The sequence below is a fragment of the Varroa destructor genome, unplaced genomic scaffold (assembly GCF_002443255.2).
Source record: "Varroa destructor unplaced genomic scaffold, Vdes_3.0 BEIS01000002.1, whole genome shotgun sequence".
Classification (NCBI taxonomy): Eukaryota; Metazoa; Arthropoda; class Arachnida; order Mesostigmata; family Varroidae; genus Varroa; species Varroa destructor.
In genome coordinates, this window is record NW_019211455.1 from 25,726,575 (window position 1) to 25,749,056 (window position 22,482).

Sequence of the window (22,482 nt, forward strand, 5' to 3'; positions counted from 1 at the left end):
ATCAAAGTTTGTGAATACGCTTTTAACAGTCCAAGCCTTTATATTAGAGTAGTCTTGCTCACTTATTGGCAATTTGTCCAGGATAAACTGTGTATGAGTCATTGAAGAGCATTGAATCTATTACGTTCTTTGTATGTGTACTTGCGTCAGAGAAAACAAAGCCGGGGGTATTGCGCGTAATAAGGGCACGCGACACACATGATCTTGTGCACGATACCTAAGCTGAACGCGGTACTGAGCAGTAGCCATAAATGTATAGTACCAGTCTCACTGTCAGAAACTTTTAGCTTCTAGATTATACAAGCATTTGTTCTCTTAAAGAAGTCGTTACATTTTTATCTAATACATTTCGCAACAGACTCAACATAAGGCAAATGGTAAATCATCATTCGGTCTTAAAAAAAAAACATTAATTACGAATCGTCAGTTGTCTTGCAAGCAATGCGTACGTTTCTCTGATGGCTTTTCGTCTGTCGTGCAGGATAAAAAATCATTTTATATTCTAATATAAAATGAATGATAAATATAGAGTTAGTCAAATTGGCACTGGTCCATACAATGGGCTTTTTTGAAACTTAAATTATGACATAACTGACAAACAAGTGTAATTTTGGTAGTTAAACTGGAAGTGGGTGGAAGACTTTCGATATGCGTGCGTTAAGCATAATTTTGAAAAATTTGTTGAGAGTAATCCATGACTAGACATTGTGTATTATTCTGTGTAGTTAATCCGTCATTTTCATATACCATCCCAGAATCTTTGTGTGCGACGATTTTTTTTGAAGTATTTTACTTAGTGCAAGAAAATGCAAATAACAAATTGTTAGGATGAACTTATTTGCATTTTCTTGCACTAAGTAAAATACTTCAAAAAAAATCGTCGCACACAAAGATTCTGGGATGGTATATGAAAATGACGGATTAACTACTGAACAGAATAATACACAATGTCTAGTCATGGATTACTCTCAACAAATTTTTCAAAATTATGCTTAACGCACGCATATCGAAAGTCTTCCACCCACTTCCAGTTTAACTACCAAAATTACACTTGTTTGTCAGTTATGTCATAATTTAAGTTTCAAAAAAGCCCATTGTATGGACCAGTGCCAATTTGACTAACTCTATATTTATCATTCATTTTATATTAGAATATAAAATGATTTTTTATCCTGCACGACAGACGAAAAGCCATCAGAGAAACGTACGCATTGCTTGCAAGACAACTGACGATTCGTAATTAATGTTTTTTTTTTAAGACCGAATGATGATTTACCATTTGCCTTATGTTGAGTCTGTTGCGAAATGTATTAGATAAAAATGTAACGACTTCTTTAAGAGAACAAATGCTTGTATAATCTAGAAGCTAAAAGTTTCTGACAGTGAGACTGGTACTATACATTTATGGCTACTGCTCAGTACCGCGTTCAGCTTAGGTATCGTGCACAAGATCATGTGTGTCGCGTGCCCTTATTACGCGCAATACCCCCGGCTTTGTTTTCTCTGACGCAAGTACACATACAAAGAACGTAATAGATTCAATGCTCTTCAATGACTCATACACAGTTTATCCTGGACAAATTGCCAATAAGTGAGCAAGACTACTCTAATATAAAGGCTTGGACTGTTAAAAGCGTATTCACAAACTTTGATGAAACTAAACTAGCGGTAATGTAAGCGATACCCTTAACCAATGGTAATCCGTAATTTTTAGGTTATACTTTCATAATCGTTTTTAGTTTTATGTTGTAGACATTATTAATGATGCATGTAATCTTATACAATGCAACGGTTGACGAAGTTTTCTTCGCATATTCAGAGGTACGCAGAGGTAGCAAGTTCATCTATTTGTAATACTTAAAAGCCTTTTGGCAGCCAGACTCTTGTAAAGCACACCAGAATATAACCGACTATTGGAACAAAACTACTATACAATTGATGAAGGGACGCGGGGCAAAATCTCCCCTTTGTTTGTTTAAGATAAATCTTATTGTTTAAACCGCTTACTTTAAGAATATGGAATTATTAAAGATAAATTGCACATCCTGTTGACAGAATTTTGTCAAGTGCAAGAAATTCAAAAAGGAAAGCAGTGCGATTCTTAATGCCTGTAATATATAGATCGTATATCAGTATTTTGTGAAACGATGTTTTTATTTGTATTAACGTGGGCAACTGTTGCGCGTCGCCTCAAGTAAAGGGTACACGCAGACATCGGCAGAAAAACTTGATGGTAAACGTATCTGAGTACTATAATGTGCAAGCGTTTCAAACATGAAAAATCATTCTAGATTAAACTGACTTATGTGCTGATTCTATTCTCAGAACACGTTAGCAACAATTGCCACTATGTAGAAAAGTAGCTAACTTTAATTCGGTTAGAATAATGCGCTTATTACTTACACGGCGGAAGCATGAATCGCTCGTGACAGTTTTCATGTGAGCTAGATTAACAACTGTTTAACCGTTAGGCCATAATTGCATTATAGTAAATGCTCGCAAGCTTCTTTTCTATGATTCGTTCAATGAACTATATTAAAAATTTACATATGTATGTTTTTTTCATATCCTCGGATTACTTTACATTACAGATTGAAGTACTCTACAATCTTCTCAGAACATGACACAACAAAATCCAGCAATTCAACTACTTATCAAATAAGAATAATATAGCCGCTATAAAATAAGGACAGTATTCTATAATGGTTATATTATATTTGGTAATATACTTGTAAAATCCAATTTGTAGTAATACTTCTTTATCTTAAGACCAGAAATGTATCCAGCTCTATATCGACACGGCATTTATATATTTTACCTATCTCTGCTATAAATAAAAGCCGATGCTTATTCATACATCTTGTGGAGTTGCACTCGTACTCTACTGTATTTAGCTCTTTGTAAGCTTCATAAGAAAATTTGATTTGTCCAAGAATATTTCATCTGGTATCTTGGGAAACCGAAACTCGCAGCCTTATTCCTCTATTTTTTTTTTTTATCTCAGTTAGTGCAAAAAACATTAAAGAGATCTAATGGCTTAATCTACGAATTGTCGCCTGTTGTATACATGGCAGGGAAGTACCACTGAATCAGGTAGTCAAATTTCCTATCACTTTCGAAACAGACGACGCTGTCCATCGCTGTGGTAGCATAGTTTAACCAGTAAGAGCAAGTATGCACTACTCATAAAATTAATTCATGTTAATCGCATCGGGAACTTAGCTTAGTATGCAATTTTTTTCTGAAACAGCCTGCGATTCGTTTCATCGTATGCTTTGGAGCCATCATTTTATAGTGCTGCTCTTAGGTAGTGACCGTGATTAGTCGTAATTCTACGTCCTCTGACATGATCCAGTAAAGCGATCATTCAGTCATATTTTATGCCGACCCATTATGACGACCTGATCTCTAAGTTTCGCTCAGAGCGCATAGGTAAGCGTCAGATTCAAGCATATTAACAAAAATACTTTGTCAAGGCCTAAAAATTACTGTTCGTAAGTTAACTAATGCTAGTAATGACAACATTTAAGATCGTTTCAAATAAATGGTGCGCTATATTGAGATAGGGCAAACAATGAAATAGGACATACTGTATCGAAGTCAATGCCTATGTATCATGTTGTGTGTCAAAGGAACGAATTAGTTGCACGAGCTATGAATCGCACCGTAGATACAGACAACGACAGGATGGCTCAAAAACAGCTTCAATTTGTAAATTTTAAGGGACGCCTGGTGGTGAATTTTCTAATCACCTCGTCAGTGACAGCGGCCCGAGCTGTTTGGTGATCTTTGATCATCTTTTGAAGTACATCTGCAAAGAGATAAGTCAAAGAAACAAGCATCCGCTTAAAATCGACAGCTGTAATTACGCACAAATTTCTAAAGTATGGATGAAGAATAGCAGTATTATTTTGCCCTTCTTATAATATAATTATTATTACATAGCACGAAGTAATAAATGTAAATTATGCACTTACTTATGAGTTCCTTTTTAAGGTAGCCCGTCAATAGTTCGCCCGAGGTATAATCTTTACGGATTTGTTCCAACCGGTCGTCATCCTCAAGGAAAAAGCGCAAATATTGGAAACTTATATCAACGTCGCAGTTACCTCCTAAGGTACAGATATAGAAAATTATTATTTATTTAACAACCTTATTTAATTCTAGCCTACAAAACTCGTTCAACCAAAGTTATGAACCTTGATGCTAAATCGTTTTATTGTGCATTATGAAAAACATTCTGTTCCCTATGGATAACCATTAAAACCCTGAGCAATGCTAGATTATAGAACAAACATACCTTTTTCGCGATGCGCTTCAATTGTATCCCCGCCGCCCGAAAACGCGTACTTATTAACCTTATTCTTAATCTGCTTTTCAGTGTCAGTAAGGAATATTGACGAGTTCGGATTAGAAGCGGACATCTTTGTCTGAGCGCCCTGTAGTGCCGGGAAGAAGACCGAATGAAGCAACGCTGGCTTAGGATGGCCTAACCGTGGCGCTACATCACGTGTCATCCGGAAGTACGGGTCCTGTAAAGTATCAAGCAAAAGTGTTCATTAATTGCTTGTTTAACATTTCTGGCAGACAATTAATGTTTTGTGATGTTTGGGTCCAGACTACTTTCAGGCGATGCCAATTTACATATTAAATTGCTTATTTTAAAGGCATCCTATGAGTATTGTTGGTTAAGCCAGTACGCTACCGTATCGTGTTTCTCACTTTCAATCTCACAATGTTGCTAGTTGATCCTGGATTACAATTAAGATATACCTGATCGATACCACACGGAATGAGACAGTGCACGTCTTTGTTATCGCCGAAAATAAATGGAAACGACGTTGACAGAGCTGGAGCAGCCTGGATAGCAGGAAACGAGATCTTTCCGATCGAATCCGAATCGGTAAAACCAAAGATGGATCGCACCTGATTGTAGTTTACGCAATTTCTAATTCGCGCTACGTTCCGGTAAAACGGTGGTCTGCACACAAAGAACAAACAAATTCATACAAGGGCCCTGCATACCTTATGAACTACACAATGTTAAACTAACACAGTAAACAAAATACTATTGTGTAGGTACTCTTATAAATTCCATCCATGTTACTACCTAGCCAAAACTAAATCACCGGTTATTATAATACAATTGGCAAATACGCGCAACAAAGTGCATGATGATATAATGATCCATACAAAGGTAATGTATAGTACGTATGAAATTACAGGTAATGCTTTCACAGTTCGACAATGAATTATAGCTGTTGAAATTAATTTTGATAATCAGAAAGTCCATACCCCATGAATTCAAAGTCTGTAAAGATAAATGTCTTGTCCGGATCAAATCCGCAGGCGATAATGTCCTTCATGTTTTCTTTGGCCATCTGTGTGGTCTGTTCAACTGTCAGATCCTTCCAGTAGAACTTCTCATCATCTGTAAGTTGAATTACAAGGGGCACCTCGAACACCTCTTGAAGCCACCTGGAACAATTCGAGGGGTTAAGGAATAGCTGTGTGTGCAACTGACAATAGCAGGTTTTCTTTTTCTAATGTATTCACTTATTTAGAACTGGATATCTAATGTTGGTAAAATTGACTGGCACATTTCGTAGCGTAGCGTTTTTAGTGTAACTGCAATCAATGCAAATTGTAGTTCTGCCTTGCTAACGTATACATATAGCCAAGCAAACAGACAGGCAGAGAAAATGATAACCATTTCTGACATGCTGATGTGACATCGCTGCTTGTGTTGACTTGGTTTTTGTACCAGGGCACTGGCTTGAGTGACCCTTATGGGGCGCTTCCGAGACCGAAGAACGACCCTAATTTTCTGAATCTAACGCCATGCTAGTGCCTATAACATGTCAAACTAACTTCTACGCGAGAATCTTACTAGACCACCCGGAGTGTCTGCACCGATCGTAGCTTCAATTCGGATTTATATACTTACTTTTGTTACCAAAGAACAGCTTAGTTCCTTGAATCCCCTTGAAGTTGAATCCCCTCTATTTAACTATCAACGTAGCTTCGTTTAAGAAAATTGTATGGACGTGTATAAATACTTTACTAATAAATCCTTCAAGTCCTATTAAGATAAATAAAGGGTTGGAACTTCAAAGTCCTTTCTGTTTTATTACTCCACCAATTTGCTCATCTATATCCGCCGAGGTTCGTTAGATAAAGATCATCTGCTGCAAAGGCATCATATACGATCGGCCAAACCAGCGTTTGACAAGCATGACAAAAACAAAACAAAGAAACTTTACGATATGAATTATAATGGTCACATGATCAATTACAAAAGCCGAAGTTGTTCTTCACTTACTGAACACTTCGTGCCTTCATTCGTGCCTCAGTCTAGGTCAAGAGCACCAACAACGCGGCAACATTGTTCGTCTTGGACAATGATTCGTTTGGAGTCAGCAAGTATGGCATACCACGGTCAATGGCGATAATGGGATGAAGTGCCGGCGTCAGGTGTTGGCAATGGTCGTCTTCTTTTGGCCACTTACTTTTTGGCGGTTCCAAATTTCCCACAAGGAGGCGAGTGGAAATAATTATCAGTGGAACCGTTTTTTTTTTGTTTTATTGTTTACCTCATGTTACCAGTTCTTTAACTTAGTGCATTCGATACCTGTGTCATTATTCTAACGACGGTTGATTGACGGAAAGATTGAACGGCTGGAATAACCTTGAACTTGTATGGCGGTGGCCTACCCATTTAATCTCCGGGAACATATGCAAGAGAAAAAATCTAGGTAAATTAGAAAAAAAATACGCACGCTGACAGACCATTGAGCTCCGTTGAACGCCGTACAATAATTTTGATATTATTTAAATCTCAATCTAACGGAAACGAGATGGTCGAAGCTATACTACACACAATTAAGCGCTTAAATTTCTGCCTCTGTGTGCTTTGCTTCCATTTTTTCCGGCATAAACACAGCTTATACTATAAAGGCAGGCGTAACAGAATGCCAATATACGGCCATCGCTAATTCAAATTTTAGCATTGGTAAATTTTTAATATGACAAATAGTTTCCATGTCGTTTCCTAATTCTGTTGGACAGACTTTAGGTAGAACTAGTAAAACCTACCCTGGCTAGAACTTCTGGCGGGAACAAGTTTTTGATGCTATACTGGGTGATTTCAAAAACTTGTTTATACAATAAAAACAGTCCAGAATGGTCAAAAACACCGAAACAAAAACTAAGTGTTTCTCTAACGATGTCTCATGGTACGTACGGGGTTAAAACTAGGAAACACGATGGCAAGTAAAGATGACTTACTTGGTAAAGATAAATGGAATAAGATGCCCGATATGAAGAGCCTCGCTGCTGGGTCCTCTCCCTGTGTACAGGTAGAATGGCTTCTTCTGTTCATATCTCGTGAGGATCTCGCTGAATTCCCTATGCGAAAAGAAGATGCCACGTCTCAAGAAGTGATGAGCTTTCTTAGAGGTAAGTTTTTCGAGGCGTTCGATCAGGTCAGGCGAGATCTTTTGCGAACCAAATTGGACTACAATTAGACAAGACGATAGGAACCCCGGATATTAGATGTCATAGCGCAATATGACAATCATTGCCTTTAACGCCTCTGCTCGTTTATAAATTCGTCTCGATAATCCCATTTGAATAGCGATTTGTAGTAGAGTCACTACTGCGCATCATATGTATTTCTATAAAATAACGGATTTTGAGCTAATGCTGTCTCACCAAACGCGTAAGTGAGTCTCTAAATTTCAACAAATAATTAGCCTCGCAATGCAGATGTTTATTTTCTTCAGTTTATACGTAATAGCATAATTATCTAGCATAATAATAATATTCTGATAAATAACCCTGCCAAGCTCGTAATAAAAAATATGCATAAACATGGAATATATAACTCAGCACACGTTTGACTAATTAACAAATCAAGAAGAATCGCTTAGACTTTCTTAGACAGGTTAGGGAAGAGTAGCCAGGTTGCTTCTCCCTAACAAATGGCCGTTTCATTATTAGAATTAGAGAGTGTAGTCGATTCTGTTGCCACGCTTTTTCAGACTGATGCGTCGATAAATTGCACCTTCATTTGACCCACTACTATCAAAAGTCATCATTTTAGACACGAAATGGCCTGGGACAGTTATGCACAGAGACGGTTGAATTATGTGTATCCACTTCTAGTTTTAAAACACCTTAGCGACTTCTAGCAATCACCACGATGATGCAACGTGTGAAACACATAAGACGGAGGAACCCGCTTGAATTGACCAACATGTTTATTTTTTTTATTACATTCTAGTTAAAACACCCCAGCGGGCCGAACGCATACAGTTAATATCATTATCTAGCACCTTTATATCCTCTCATAGACGGCCATTTGAGTCAAGCCAAAATATCTCCCTTAGGCTCTTAAATCACTTATATTTAACAACGTTTTGACAAAACGTGATTAACAGTAATTCTATAGTAATTGTTGGGTAAATTTGCTTCGGCATCAAGGTCTTATATGATCAAGACCACAGATTGTACGAAATATCTAAATTACGGAAACAAAACTATGTGCTCCATTGTACCTATTGGCCCAAGTCTCCTTAACAAGTCATACATAAAACCGCACATTGCGTCAGCTCCAAATACTATAGCGGGTCTTTACAGTATGTAAAGATGTATTATGTATTATGTTCTTTACCCACATCTGGTCATAAGCGTGACACAATTCAGCCAACTCTCATTGATTTCTGTCTGCAATTTTCATGCTGTCTTTGTATACTATTTCTACAGTATTCGCAAAATATGTGAAAACTTTCTGCTGCGCCTCGAGCTTTTCATTCTCCCTAATTTGCTATAAATCATAGTTAGCGTTGATTTACGGGGTACAGGATAACGGAAACCTTACCGAAGTTTATCGGTAACAACCGTCTGAGCCGAATGGACTGAAGTTGCAGTAAGAGAGAGCTTGTCCATAAAGTTCCAATGAACTTTTAAACTTTTCAAAGTCCACTGTTTAAGAGTGTCTAATATATTTCTTGTTTTCTACTGTTATTTTTATGAGTGCACATGAGACCTTATATGATACGTACTGATAAGTTTATCGTAGTCGATTCCGGTGTTTGAATGAGTTTCGACTGTCCAAGGGGTGACCTTCTGCTCCGTCTGTTTGTTCGAAGATTCCATTTTGGCTACGTCCTCTTCGATGCCTGCAAACTCCACCATTGAGTATGGCCACGACCAGCGCGAACACGTTTATTCAACTAAATATCTGTACGAGACGTACATGACGCTTTTTCTTCACTCACTGCCAACTGTCACACATTACCACCGCGCTACTAGTGTTTGTAAGCAATTGTAATCTATGCTCAGAGAATTCTTCTGCTTACAGCCAGCACTGAAACGTCGATTCAATATTCTTTGCATTCGACCACCTGAAACTCTGCTTAATGTATAGATACAGAGCGTGACTCCGAGTTGACCCTTCCCAATGCAATAAAAACAATCGAAGCCGGCTAAGAAAGGCAAAAAGAGAACGTATCGTAGTTTCTTTTAGTACTCAATGATAATCTTAATATCAGTTATTCTACGACATAACGCATTTATCGCAAATGTGTCTCAGTAATGCTGTTTCAGACTATGAAAATCAAGCAAAAATGTGGTTGAATTTTGGCGCGTACTCTCTGCGGAGAGGAGGAGCCGGTCTAGATATGCAGCCAAGTGTTTGCGAATATAAACGAGCACTTCGATTCCACCGGTGAGATGAGCGGCGATGGTGGGACTGTTGATATAAGTGTGGTGTCGTGACAGTAGTGAAATTGTATCTAAAGAAATCTAATTTTACGCTATTTGGTCATCGGCATTCTGTGACAGTGTTAACATAAAGCTTGCCTAGATCCTTTTTTTGGCTCGGATCGAAGGTAAAATGCCGCCATCAATTCAACCTTCGCCGCAGAGTAGAGGTGCACCCACTCGACGTCCTCCGCCGGAAAAGAGGTAAACAGATTTTAGCGGATTACCTAATCATTAGAAACATGTTCATAGAGATACGATACTAATGCACGATTCTGGTTCCGTAATTCGCTTTTGGGCAACCCTTATATATATATATATATATATATAAGGTTATCAACGGCAACCTTTACTGCGCCATGTGAATAAAACTGTATATATTTGTTTATTCTCACAAAGATTTTACACCGTATGATAATTCCAAGATGTAAAAAGCATTGTCTAGCTCAGTATTAGTATAACTCAAGTTTAACTCACTCAACACCTCTCCCGTTTTAGCTTACTTACCCTGCTATAATCCCAAAGGATAATCTAAGAGTGATTTAAAACGTTATCGTAATAACAGGATTGCCATAAAACACGATCCGCACTTTTATATCGTTGTAGATAATTTCGCGACGCTGATGAACTAACTGGACAACACAAACATGCATGCATTAAATGGACGATCCACCAAAAATGTAAAATGTGACTTCCTAAGTATGGTTACCTTATTAGTATCCACTAAACTCGGAAATTCGAGATCGACAATTGTACGATAAACGTAATTATTTTGTGATATTTCAGGTCGGATCTTTTGTGCAGAGTAAAGTACTGTAACAGTTTGCCAGATATTCCGTTTGATCCAAAGTTCCTGACCTTTCCGTTCGAGAGTAAACGATTCGTCTCATATAAGAGTACGTCCCTTGAGGCTGGATACAAATATGACCTGTTAACGGAACACGATCTTGGAGTGACTATCGATCTGATTAACCCTGACACGTACGCCCTACCGCCAGGTGAAGGTATATAAGTTATACAGGTCAAAGTCAACATGCATTTCAATAAGGCCGTGGTGACATTTCGCAGTCCCTAAACTTTCTACGCATTGTATAGAAATCTAGTGCATATCATCTGCATCGCGTTCATCCTTACAAAATTTTATATTACCTGCTAACAATATAACGACGCACCTAATATGTATGCTTGTGATCGATTCCAGATGTCACCTTGCATCCTGATGACGAGAAGATTCTTGAGGAGGAGCCTATTACGCCCGCCGACTCAAAGCGGTCACGACTTCACAACATGGTCATACCTTGGGTGAAAAAGACTGAATACATTGCCACTGAGTTTTCACGCTACGGACAGTCGGGCGTAAACACAGAAACGAAGGTAGGCTACAACGTTAAGAAGATGTTCAACGAGAGATCGCTTTATATGGACCGCGAATCGCAGGTAGAGGCCATAAACAAGACCTTCGAGGAGGCGCAAAAGCCGATCACACAACACTATTCGAAAGCGAATGTTACGCCTGTCGAAGTTTTGCCATTGTTCCCAGACTTCGATCTGTGGAAATTTCCTTTCGCGCAGGTCCTTTTCGACAATGAGCCGGCTCCTATCACACAGGTGTGTATAGTGTGTACAAAAGAGGGCTAAAGTCATTAAAAGTTAGCATATTTTTGTGCTTACTACATAACTAAATTGAACCGTAACACGTTTCATGTATGTTGTATACGGAACGAGGGTAAAGAGATGCCTATTATAGGATATTAAGACGCACTAATTATTTGCTTTAGGTTTATCTTAAACCATTCCTTGTGGTTAATAAGGTGCTTTTAAAGATCTTAATTGAGTCGTATGATTAACAATCTAGGCGGACGAGATGTCTCAGGCGATGATTCGAGGTGTGATGGATGAGAGTGGAGAACAGTTTGTTGCATACTTCATGCCTACAGAAGAAACTTTGCGTAAACGCTCTGAAGATCATGAGGCGGGCGTAGAGTTTCGCGACGAAGAGGAATATGACTACAAGATGACCCGCGAGTACAACTGGAACGTCAAAAATAAAACATCTACTGGCTACGAAGAAAATTACTTCTTCGTATTTCGACAAAATGGTGTATTCTACAACGAGCTTGAGACGAGGTAGCTAATTAAATTGCTCAACCCAAACATCTATTACTTAAAAAGATGGAATTACACTTGCGTTTTTCGTTCACTATAACTCCGAGCTATAATCCCATGACGCAGTTGTCATTTGTTTAGAATTCATCTGTACTGAAATAATACCGAAACACTTCCAGCAAATATTTGCGAATTTGCAATACGTTTAGTAATTTATATTTGCATTTGCTATTTATTCTTCTTTCATCAATTTTCCAGAGTTCGTCTAAGTAAACGGCGACTCAAACCTGGCATGGCGCCAAACAACTCGAAGCTTGTAGTGAAACACCGCGTTCTCAACGAGAATGAGCACCGTCAACAGCAAATGCGGCTATCGCAGCTTGAACCGCCAGCTGAAGAAAGCGACGAAGACGACGACGACGAAGATGAAGAGCAGGAAGATGACGATGAGGCAGAAGCTGATGAGGGCGGGATACAGCAGAGGGATGGCGACGACAAAGAGGCCAACGATGCTACTCAGCATAAGGGCGACGAACGACCAGATAAAGTAAACAATATTTTACTTGCCGTAACCGAATGCAGTGCTGGATATGTAGTACTACTGTTTATACAAGCTAGCTATGTTGAAACTTTGCTGCTCCGTAGAACTTACTTTCCGGTTAGTTTAAATAATGAAAACAAATAATAAGAATAACACATCAATTTTCTTTGTTTATTACAATTTTTCTTAGTCGTAGGACTCTAGTACAAAATAAATACACACGTAGGCTTAACTCGCAAAGTCAAGAATATCATTATGTTTTTTTGCCTATCATTACATCTTTCAGGAAGACAAAGAGTCTGACAAGGAAAGCGTACGCAGTGGACAGAGCGGGCGTAGTGGCCGTAGCAGCCGCTCCAGTCGACAATCTAGAGATGCATCGCGCTCACGTTCAAAATCGCGAGGCTCGAGGTCGCGGAGTGAGTCCAGATCTCGTTCAGGATCGAAAAGCGCGTCGAGATCGCGATCAAGGTCGCAATCCGCTGCGTCGAGAAGTCGCTCAAGGAGTCGGTCGGCTAGTGCAGGCGGTGGCAGCGCTAGAAGCCGGAGTCGTAGCGGAAGTGGCAGCCGCAAAAGCCGAAGTAGGTCTGATTCGTCCTCATCAGCCAGGAGCGGAGGATCGGGCGGGTATGGTAGTGGTTCCGACCGCGGAAGTGGACGGGAGAGAGGCGACAAGGAACAGATATTTGGTTCCAGTGGATCAGAGAGTGATTAATGGCCTACATACAAAATTTTTCTGTGTAAAGTTTAATGGAACACACAACTACATAGTTGGAATGCCGGCTTTTTCTGTACTCATTGCCGGATAAAGAAACACAGAACCGTGTGAATATGAAAGAATCAGCATCTTCTTTTACTGCGTGCCTAAATTACGGTGTAGCCCTTCAAATAACGCCGGCTGTAATTCCTGATTTAAGCTCCTATATATACATACGGGGGAATTGACAATGATACCTTTGTACAAAAAGAAAAAAATTACTAAAGAATTAGGTAAAGCGCGTAATGTATAAACAAAAAAAGTTATATTACAGGTGTACTCAGGCCTATATAAGCTGTAAGATATGGCCGCGACCGTACTTTAAAATTCGTTATATATAAATGAATGCTGGTTGAATTATTAATGCTATGTTTACCAGTTATATTTTTCTTATTATTATTATCTAATAAAGTATACAATGTACATACAACAAACTCGCGTTATTAGTATTTTCCTCTCTTCTGCAACAAATTGAAATTTACTTTTTAACACCAGAGACGATTAAAATAAAAAATATACGTTTTTTTTTCCCAATTTTAAAACTATTCATTACACACCTTCATTTTAAGATAACCTTGTTATTTTATATTGTTATGCGATTTTACTCTACGGTCCAAATATCAAAGAAATTACAATAATATTGAAATTTCCTACCTGAAGAAAACTGTTACAGCTTCAAATCTTAATAAAAACCTCGAACATACATCGCTCGAAGTTGTTTTAACCAGAACTGTGTATTCCGCGCGATATTCACTTATATATTTTGATTTTCTTCTAACTTGCAATGACATACCTTGAAAACGTGAAATTCCGTACACATTCTGAAGAAACTTGGCATTTCATTAAAGCTAGCTAAAGGAAGGGTATACTATATATAGGAGTAACAGATGTGATAAAAAAAAAAGTCTATTATCGCAACCATCCAATGCTCCAAGTGATCTCAAAACTGATAATGCAAGTCTTGTTGTAAATATGTCAGAAAGGGAAGAATGCTCAAAAACAGCGAATACCAATTGTAAGGTCAGTTTTATAGGTCATAGTAAAAAGTGCGGTATCAAATTAGGCATAGTTGGTATCGTGACGAATAATAGAAATGGCCTAGTAGAGGTACGTCTATACAAATCTAAATTATATCCAAAAGAACGTAGGTTCTGCTGAAGTTACAAACTTTAATTTTTGACGACCTTATCAAAATTGCTTTTATCCAGCCCTTCAGCCTGTATAAATGGGACAACAATAGGGAAGGAAACAAATATTCGGGTATTTGGAGACAAAAAAGAAGAAATATGTAGTTTAATTTCAACATGTTTTTGTAAATGCTGCATTAGTACCAAGGAACACATGCACAAAATGCAGATGAAGTAATTTGGGTTAATGAACTTTGGACAGTTCCTCCGAGGCGATGAAATGAGTTGATCCACTTTGGGTGTCACTGAAATTGCAACTGCGCTTAACTTTTGGCCTTGTAAACTTGTGGTTACTACACGATCTTGCAGGATAATATTGCAGAACGGCTACAGTTATTTAGAAGGAATGTGGATCCCCTATGGGTGGTGTTTATATATGCATTGGTTGTTGAGCTGTCTATTTGATTACCTGACCGTAATTTCTTTTTAGTGCAGCAGCTGCTAGCTCCCTATTTTACTTTACAATAACTAGTATGCAAAAACCCCACTGTGCGCAGTTCATAACTATCTGGCGTTGTTAAGAAATTGGCGCATTTAAACGGCCACGAACTTTTTTTAAATGACTCTCGGTCGTTGTCCTATTTGGATACGCATCACGAACTCTTATAAGCACATTTTCCCCTGTATGGATTTTATGATAGATAGGCATGAAATACTGTCGGTCCTTTATGATAGGTACTAAATACATTCAGGATGTAAATGCACTGGAAAAGAAACCTGCTTGGGCAGGTTAATAATGTCGCTTATAATAATATAATAATGTAATAAGCGCTTAATAATGTCGCACTCTGACGGAAGGTTTCCTCTTATGGATCGTCATATCGATCGTGCTAAGCAAGAATTAAAACTCAACGCAAGTGCGTATATAAATCGAATGTAACTAGTGCACGTGTAAAGCTCAAATGATCTCCAGAACATTTTTTTTGTACGCTGATATAGGAGAACAATGGTATATCTGTATGATACAGATTCCATGCGCTGTTTGCCCCTATACAGAACACTTTGTTGTGTCAAAGCAAAGTGGACAATTGTTCGATATTGGCATAAAGCAAAGTTAACAGATTGCCGTACGCAATAAGAAACCTGTCTGGCTTGATACTTCATTCCTTTATGAGGATCAACCTGCTCAGGACTGTGGTATTGAATCTACCACGGCGCTCAATGATGCCTGTGCGAGACGATGGAAGATTTAACTCCCTGGTTTCCGCTGTTAAGTGCCTTCGTATTTTGTAATACTTTTGCTCCGAGCTGTATTTATGCCGACTATTCGTTTTTTAAGGAAATCTGTAAGAAGCTTTTAGTCTGAGTTGTTCGCGCGAAAAACTTAATGCTTATATAAAAGACACTGCGAAGTTTTCAGGCTTGATACTATATGCTATATTGCTAGCGAACTAATGCAATGGTACCTCACAGAAATATTCGAAGTTTTTTAAGAAAAGTATTCCGTTATAATTTAAACAATCTTATTTAGCAGTATATTCTATTACAATTTCCCTTTTCTTATTATACTTTTGGAACTTTGATTATATGCGTAATAACAAATCATTGAGAATTCATATAGTGTGTTCATCTAATTTACATATTTTTTGTCAAATACACATTTCTGATTAGGAGTCTGAAGAGTCTTTTTAACTCGACGAGTATGTCTTTTGCTGCATAATGCGGTAGTCTAAGTACTAAATAAGGAACATGAACCATGTTAATCTACTTCAATATTCCGTCCAGATCTTCTGTCAGGGATTGCGATTTTCATGGTCTACAATATCCAACTAGATAAATCACAAACTGCAACTTTTTCAGCTTTCAATTGAAACTTCTTCTCAAGTTGAAAAAGTTTTTAAATATTATTTGTGTGTATTTAAGTTTAATTCAGTTCCACAGTTTTACCACTAGGCTAGCTAAATGGTGGTTTTATTACAAAGGAAATTCTCTAACATCTCGTTTTTACATATTCTACTATTAATCATGCTTGATGATGTTGGACCTATTAACTGGCAGAAGCCCCTAAAAAGTTTTTTCAATGCCCTATTCGTAGGCAAATTTTAACGTTTTAGACTAAAATACAAAAACAGAAGCTTTACTTATTATATCCTGAAGATCGAGCCAATGCCTTACACAGTAAACTATTCTACTAAATTTCAACATTTACAGTTTGGGTTGGCTTTAAAGCGACTTTGCGGTAATGCCGGCATTAGCACTGGGGTCTACGATTGACATCCATAATCCGCTCAATTGTAGCGTTGGAGCGAAACCCTTGAGAAACTTCCAATCGGTAAAGCAACAACTGAGATACAGCTTAAGGAGTCGGAAAATATAGTCCACTGCTTTCTATGCTATATATATATATATATATATATATATATATGTATTACTGGATTGGATTTTTTTCCTGTGTAAAATTCTTTGTGCAATACATAAGTTGTATTCATAATGTATAAAGATAAACTAAGCGATGTCAGATTTTGATGAAGGAAAGGACATATGGCCCGTTTTTGACCATTCGCAACAGCTGACGGTCGACGAGATGTGGGATCATTCCTAAAGGTTTGCGACGCGTCGAACGAGACTCCGTACACAGTAAGCTCTCGATGCTTGCACGCCATGCACAAAAAGCCGCTTAGAGACTTACCGCAGAAGTGCAATGTGCTTACTACGATATTGAAAAATGAACTATTATTTGGTGGTGAGTGGGTCATGATAGTATTTTTCAATCATGCTAAGATGCTTGTACATACAGACGTAAGTCTGAAGCTGAATGGCTCGTTTTGCCGACATAACTTATATTAGTATAGATATTTCTATGAGATACGATAAAGATTCATTAGCATTTCCCTACAGGAGATACCTGCACAGTCATCTACCAATGGAGGAAATGTCTAAAACGCGGTCCACAAAAACGAGAAGTACATTTTACAGATGGTATCGTTAGTGTAAAATGGTTTTCTATTTGGTACCAATGGACGAGGGACCGAGCGAGGAGTAAGTAGTTTCGAAGACGTTACATAAGATTTGCGCGAGATTTGGCTCTCTTCGAATGATGAGCTGTATCCAGGAATTGGTAAAGGCATGGAACACGACGGGATCGCTGGTACGGATTAGAAACGCCTTCTTCAAGGCAAGACAGTGATAGGTACGTAAAGAGCACCGTTGTAGCGCAAGAGATATTTAATCTATTTGGCAGGCACAACAAACGGCATTCACACGACGTATGTTCCGTAAGCGTAAAAATAACGGGATCTCTGTTTAAAATCACCTTTTTCTTTATATAATTTTTTCAGATACCTTCTCCGGCCAGTTTGGCAAAAGCCACACGCTTGTATTGCGTGTCTGAACGTAAAGATAGTCAGATATCTTTTCCATGCTCTGTGTCTAAATGATGGCTTTTATAGATTAAATTAAGTGACGCTGGAACCTACTAATAAGGTTTTGCTTGTCCTCTGAGTTCTGTTAAGCTTGACAAGCGCGAAATATAAAACGTTATTATATACATAAATAGGTCTGTAAGGCTCGTTCTAACAACTAAGCTCAATCAACTTGATTTTGTTCATACGAAAATAAACTTTAGTGGTATCAAATTTTCTAGTTATACTTCCATTTACGGAAACCCCAACTGGACTGTGAAAATATGGATAAAAAACGCGGAGAGAAGACGACTTTCGTAATTATCAGCGGCTCGAGTGAGATCACGAGACCCTTGAAAGTACGCATCTGAAAACGAACTACATTCAAGGCTTACAAAGCATCTTACAAAACTTTATCGTTACTTTAGTGTCCAGAAAAATTGCAAAAAGTAAGATTTACACGGGAGATTACGTTTATTGGTTGTCTTTATGGCCAGTCTATGAAGACTACGATTTAAAGAACGATTAAAAAAGTGTATTTTTTCAACTACCCACTTTTCGTAAACCGTGAGACAGAGATGGGGGGTTTTTTAGCCGGTAATTCTTGTGCTACAATTAGCGAATACGTGTCCTACACGAAAATAGCCATCGTAGATGTCTACATTCCGGGGCACAAAAAATATCTTCTATTGATAGACTATATGCATTTTTTAGCTCAATCAAAGCTGCATCGGAAAGACGATGTGGTCCTTTAGCATTCCTTTATTTTTAGCCATATTTTTTAGATGATTGAAATTCTGTTAATCCATTGGTCAGGGCTCGTAATAGTTGTATAGTAGGGCTTTTCATAAATCTGAATCAAATACAATAAGAAATTGAAAGCTGGTCTGTACGTCCTACTCTTATATTTATGTATTCGACTGGCACATGAGAAAGAGCCGTTGTTTGACGTTCATTTTTTAAACATCCACTAATTGAGAATGCTATATGTCCTCCGTGAGTCTGTGCAATGAACCGTGCACTAAACGAAATTTTACGTCGAGTTCAAGCTTGAGACATAGTAGTAATTCCAGATGAAAAAAGCGTGTTTTCAGTACCTAATCTATTTTGTTTTTGAGGTTAAAAGCTTTCGGAGCAGTCTAGAATATTTGTGGTGTATGCAGCCTGGACACTACAATTGAGAGGTCTGTTCGATGTGGCTTACGAGGTTCAAAGATCTAATATTAGATTTCAAAGGTATACTCCACACTGGTCGGCTACCCGAGGCCGATGAAGACCTCGGACCACAAACAACCCGTTAATTGGCTAACAAGGTAATCTAGGAAGACTATTGTCAGCCATCTTATTTCTGGGTAGGTCATGGATCAAGTAAGATGCACAAGAGAATCCAACTTACCATTGGCCCACAACAACTCGCTTGACACCGAGCAACGACACAATGATAGGTTTCTACCCTTGATTGTCACAGACGGTGAAAAGTCGTCCCTTCCCGTCGATATAAAGCAGAGTGAACGAATGAGCAGCTTCTGAAGATACGCCCAAGCCTGGAGGTAAACCATATTTTCATCTCAAAAAGACAGTAATTTGCATTTGATGGTATTGAAGGGGCCTTACATAAGTACAAGAATAAGACGAGCAACAAGTATCGGTATATGGCTTAATTGTATCGAGTGAATAAGTTCATCCAACAAAAATGACCCAATAGACAAAGCAAAGAAATCCTTCTCCACGACAATGCCAGGCCGCACATAGCAAAGATTGTGAAAGCCGCCTTATAGAACCCTGAGCGGAGGACCATGTTGTTCCACCATATTTTCCATAACTCGCTTCGACGAATCGGCAAATAAAGCCAGTAACTGTACATTTGACGATGAAGAGGGTCTAAGAGCAAGCTGAACGAGTTCTTAACCGTCAGACCTTAACACTTCTCGCGCGAATAAATAACTAGATTAGTTAGGTGATAGAAAAAGGTCACAGGGACTTGCGGGAATACATAATCAGTTAACTAGATCCTAAAACTCGAATAAAGGTTGCGGTAAATTTGTTGTTAGGTAAAAATACGATTTTTTTCATGTATCAGCCTAGAGCATACATAAGCTTCATATACTGTGTCTGGGAACGGAGCAGCTGCTTTTTGTACTGCGCATTTTGTTGCAGCATGACTAAGCAGAGTTTCGAGTATCAGACAAAAAAAAAAATGGCAGATATTTCCTGAATTTTCATCAGTTGAAGGAAAGCTGTAGGAGCTGAAGAAGCCCTGAAAATCTGATAATGTGCTCATGGACTTATGAGATACGAGCGATACAAATACGGTCAAGTAATTGTCAGAAGAAAGGAACTAATTGGGCCTAACCGTGACCTGTCTTAAATAAGTGTTGTATAAGAAAAAAATTTGAATTGTAGAAACGAAAAACATGGCCCAGTGCAACAATACATCTCACATGACTCTGTACGAAAGATGAATTGAGACAGCGACCAAATTAAAATCGAAGGTTTGATATATAATTAAAACTGTACACATTATTTAGTGGGTTATAGCTTTTCAAACTGCTATTCGAGTATGAAAATGTAGCAAAGGACAATATCGCAGGGAGTAAATACACATATGCGATTTACAACTAATTGGATAAAAGACGAGTTCCAAAGGATGGAACTGTTCAGGATGTTTATAGACAATATCGTGAAAAGTCAGGAACATCAACGGGTTTCATCAGCCGAAAAAAAATTACTGCCAACTTATAGCAAAAACATCTCAGAAGTCTATAAAACAATCAAGGGGTGAACTTGCGATCAGAAAATCAAACACGCGAAGACGTTATAAGTAGAAAAGTTACATTCCAACCAATCAACCAAAACACTATCAATTTTGAAGATAAAAGTAACAAGTTTAAACAGATTTGAAGAAAATAGGATGTACAGTTTTTAGGAAAGATTTTTTGTGTTGATAAAACAAATTAAATGGCGCAACTGCGCTAACCGAGAGGTTCCATAAGATATCCTGCCCATTGCTCAAACCTAATGCCAATGAAATTTTCTTGCAGGGTATTCTTTTTTTAAATTGAACTCGGAACCGGGAGATCTGAAAGCCGCGATTGAGCAGAAACGTGCTAAAGCATCTACTGTCATATTAGATGAACCTTATGGACCGGTAACCCACTGTCATCAGCTATACTTTGACAAAACGGTCATCACTTTAAACACCTGTGGTAGGAGTCAAATTGTGCGTAGATTTTTCTACGACCTGAGCATTAATTATACGTTAATAAAGACTGAAGCCATAATTATTTATAGAATTACCTATACATTTTTGGAACACCTCATAAACATGTTAGAGAGTGTCTTTGTGGGTATATTGACCTTGTAGAGAAGTGCTTCGAATGGACAAACGAGCTAAAATGTACCTCTCTTATTCGTAAAAACTTTTCATTTGCATAGCATAGAATAATTTAGTTCTATTTGACCAAGAAGAGCATATATATTAAAAAAACTACAGGGTATGCTTGTAATTGGTAAGAAGTTCTCGAAAAAAAATCGTAGCATTCTCGATTTTATTATAGATCAAAATCGACGATAGAGCAAAGGTCTTTAAGAACAACCTGGGTTTTATTCACAGCGACCTCGCTGATTTTACGGTTAGTCGGTGCCATTTTTGAACCCAAACTTTAGTAAGCAAAATAGGTAGATGCAGTAATTAAGACAATCTGCTGTACATATCTCTAATTGTTGTGTGCTAATATTTAAAAAAATATGACTCATTAGCATAAAACAGATTTGCCTAATGATTGTTTCCACCGTAGGAGACTTCATAAATAATCAGAAACATACTGATAACATTGCTTGAATGAATCTATCCGCATGCATATTATAGAGGTAAGGGTTTTGTAAGCTGTGTCCTATAACGATGAAGTTGAGAGAATATTTATAAAATTATATTGCAAATTGAATGCTATATTTCAGAAAATGATTTCGCTTATCGGCGTTCGCCACGCCTTGATGTATGCTGCCTTCTTAACATCTGAAGCGTTTTCTTCTGAGACGCATCGAGTCAGATTTTTCTATAATTCGGCAGCCTTGTGCACATCTAAGTGTCGGTTTGAAATGTTTTCAAACACTCGCACTCGGGCTCGGCACTGCCGAGCATGCTTCGGGCTAATTGTGTCACGTTGGTAGAAGCTGTCACACGGAGTCATTAGACGAAAAAAGAGAAAGACACTTCTGTTCTGCCATGAATTACAGTATGTAACGGCTTTGGTAATGTCAGCCTTTTTTTTTTTTTTTTTTTTTTACTGCGGCCTCTGAGTTTTATAGCAGTGCTTGAATTTGAATGAAATTGAACGTGGCCGTATTGAGAATGATGAATCACTCCAAAAGTAGTTTAAATCTACGTAGCAAACATTGACATAACGATCTTTGACGTTCCTTTTTGAGGCTAAAAATGTATTAATTACCAAATTGTCTTTAAGGATTTACCGAAAAACTGATAAGGGCCTAAGCTAACAACATTAGTATAGGTGAGTCTGGCCAGCTGCCCGCGGAGATGGCCGTATTGGTGCATCACATACGAGTGCGTCTTCTCGGCTGCCTGACCCGGTTGTCCGACAATCAGCTTTCTAAAGCGATCGTATTGCTTATTATGAACCGCCTTTTTAACGCAGATAGTAACCGTTTACTTTACTAACTGTAAAGATATTGCATTGACGTTTGCCCCCCGAAACTAGTATTGCAGTCGTTTTCCCGCAAAGGAGTTTGACCCTGAGGAGTCTCCCACCATCCAGTCGACGCTCT

At 38.2% G+C, this 22,482-nt stretch overlaps 2 protein-coding genes and 1 long non-coding RNA gene across 6 annotated transcripts; 2 read left to right on the top strand and 1 right to left on the bottom strand.

Moving 5' to 3' along the window:
• Positions 1-3,531: 3,531 nt before the first annotated feature.
• Positions 3,532-9,424, bottom strand: TrpRS (Tryptophanyl-tRNA synthetase). Of its 2 annotated transcripts, none has more exons than XM_022793602.2 (7): positions 9,066-9,424; positions 7,288-7,516; positions 5,296-5,478; positions 4,774-4,981; positions 4,301-4,532; positions 3,978-4,112; positions 3,532-3,811 (listed from the first exon to the last, which is right to left on the bottom strand). In XM_022793602.2, the coding sequence occupies exons 1-7, from the start codon at positions 9,196-9,198 to the stop codon at positions 3,705-3,707; spliced, it is 1,227 nt and encodes a 408-aa protein (XP_022649337.1). In that variant the 5' UTR covers positions 9,199-9,424; the 3' UTR covers positions 3,532-3,704. The 2 variants fall into 2 exon arrangements, 1 of the variants encoding a protein (XP_022649337.1); XR_015322580.1 differs by having other exon boundaries at positions 3,702-3,811; positions 3,978-4,059.
• Positions 9,425-9,709: 285 nt separating this feature from the next.
• atms (RNA polymerase II-associated factor 1-like protein antimeros) lies at positions 9,710-13,603 on the top strand. 3 transcript variants are annotated; one of them, XM_022794121.2, is made up of 6 exons: positions 9,710-9,969; positions 10,552-10,763; positions 10,967-11,373; positions 11,621-11,892; positions 12,130-12,418; positions 12,699-13,603. In XM_022794121.2, exons 1-6 carry the CDS (start codon positions 9,899-9,901, stop codon positions 13,125-13,127), a joined length of 1,680 nt encoding a protein of 559 aa, XP_022649856.1. In that variant the 5' UTR covers positions 9,710-9,898; the 3' UTR covers positions 13,128-13,603. The 3 variants fall into 3 exon arrangements, with proteins under 3 accessions (XP_022649856.1, XP_022649855.1, XP_086838260.1); XM_022794120.2 differs by having other exon boundaries at positions 9,711-9,969; positions 10,552-10,769; XM_086982134.1 differs by lacking the exon at positions 9,710-9,969 and adding an exon at positions 10,313-10,445 and having other exon boundaries at positions 10,552-10,769.
• Positions 13,604-16,899: 3,296 nt separating this feature from the next.
• On the top strand, positions 16,900-21,053 carry LOC147757588 (uncharacterized). The gene is made up of 3 exons (XR_015322066.1): positions 16,900-17,039; positions 17,195-17,486; positions 20,739-21,053. It is a non-coding gene; the product is annotated as an uncharacterized LOC147757588 (long non-coding RNA).
• Positions 21,054-22,482: the final 1,429 nt, after the last annotated feature.

Coding starts and splice junctions, on each gene's coding strand:
- TrpRS (XM_022793602.2), bottom strand. CDS start 9,198: ATGGTGGAGTTTGCAGGCATCGAAGAGGACGTAGCCAAAATGGAATCT. Junction 4,982..5,295: donor ACAGACTTTGAATTCATGGG/GTATGGACTTTC, acceptor CTTTGTGTGCAG/ACCACCGTTTTACCGGAACG. Junction 4,113..4,300: donor TGAAGCGCATCGCGAAAAAG/GTATGTTTGTTC, acceptor TCTGTACCTTAG/GAGGTAACTGCGACGTTGAT.
- atms (XM_022794120.2), top strand. CDS start 9,899: ATGCCGCCATCAATTCAACCTTCGCCGCAGAGTAGAGGTGCACCCACT. Junction 11,374..11,620: donor AGCCGGCTCCTATCACACAG/GTGTGTATAGTG, acceptor TTAACAATCTAG/GCGGACGAGATGTCTCAGGC. Junction 11,893..12,129: donor TACAACGAGCTTGAGACGAG/GTAGCTAATTAA, acceptor TCAATTTTCCAG/AGTTCGTCTAAGTAAACGGC.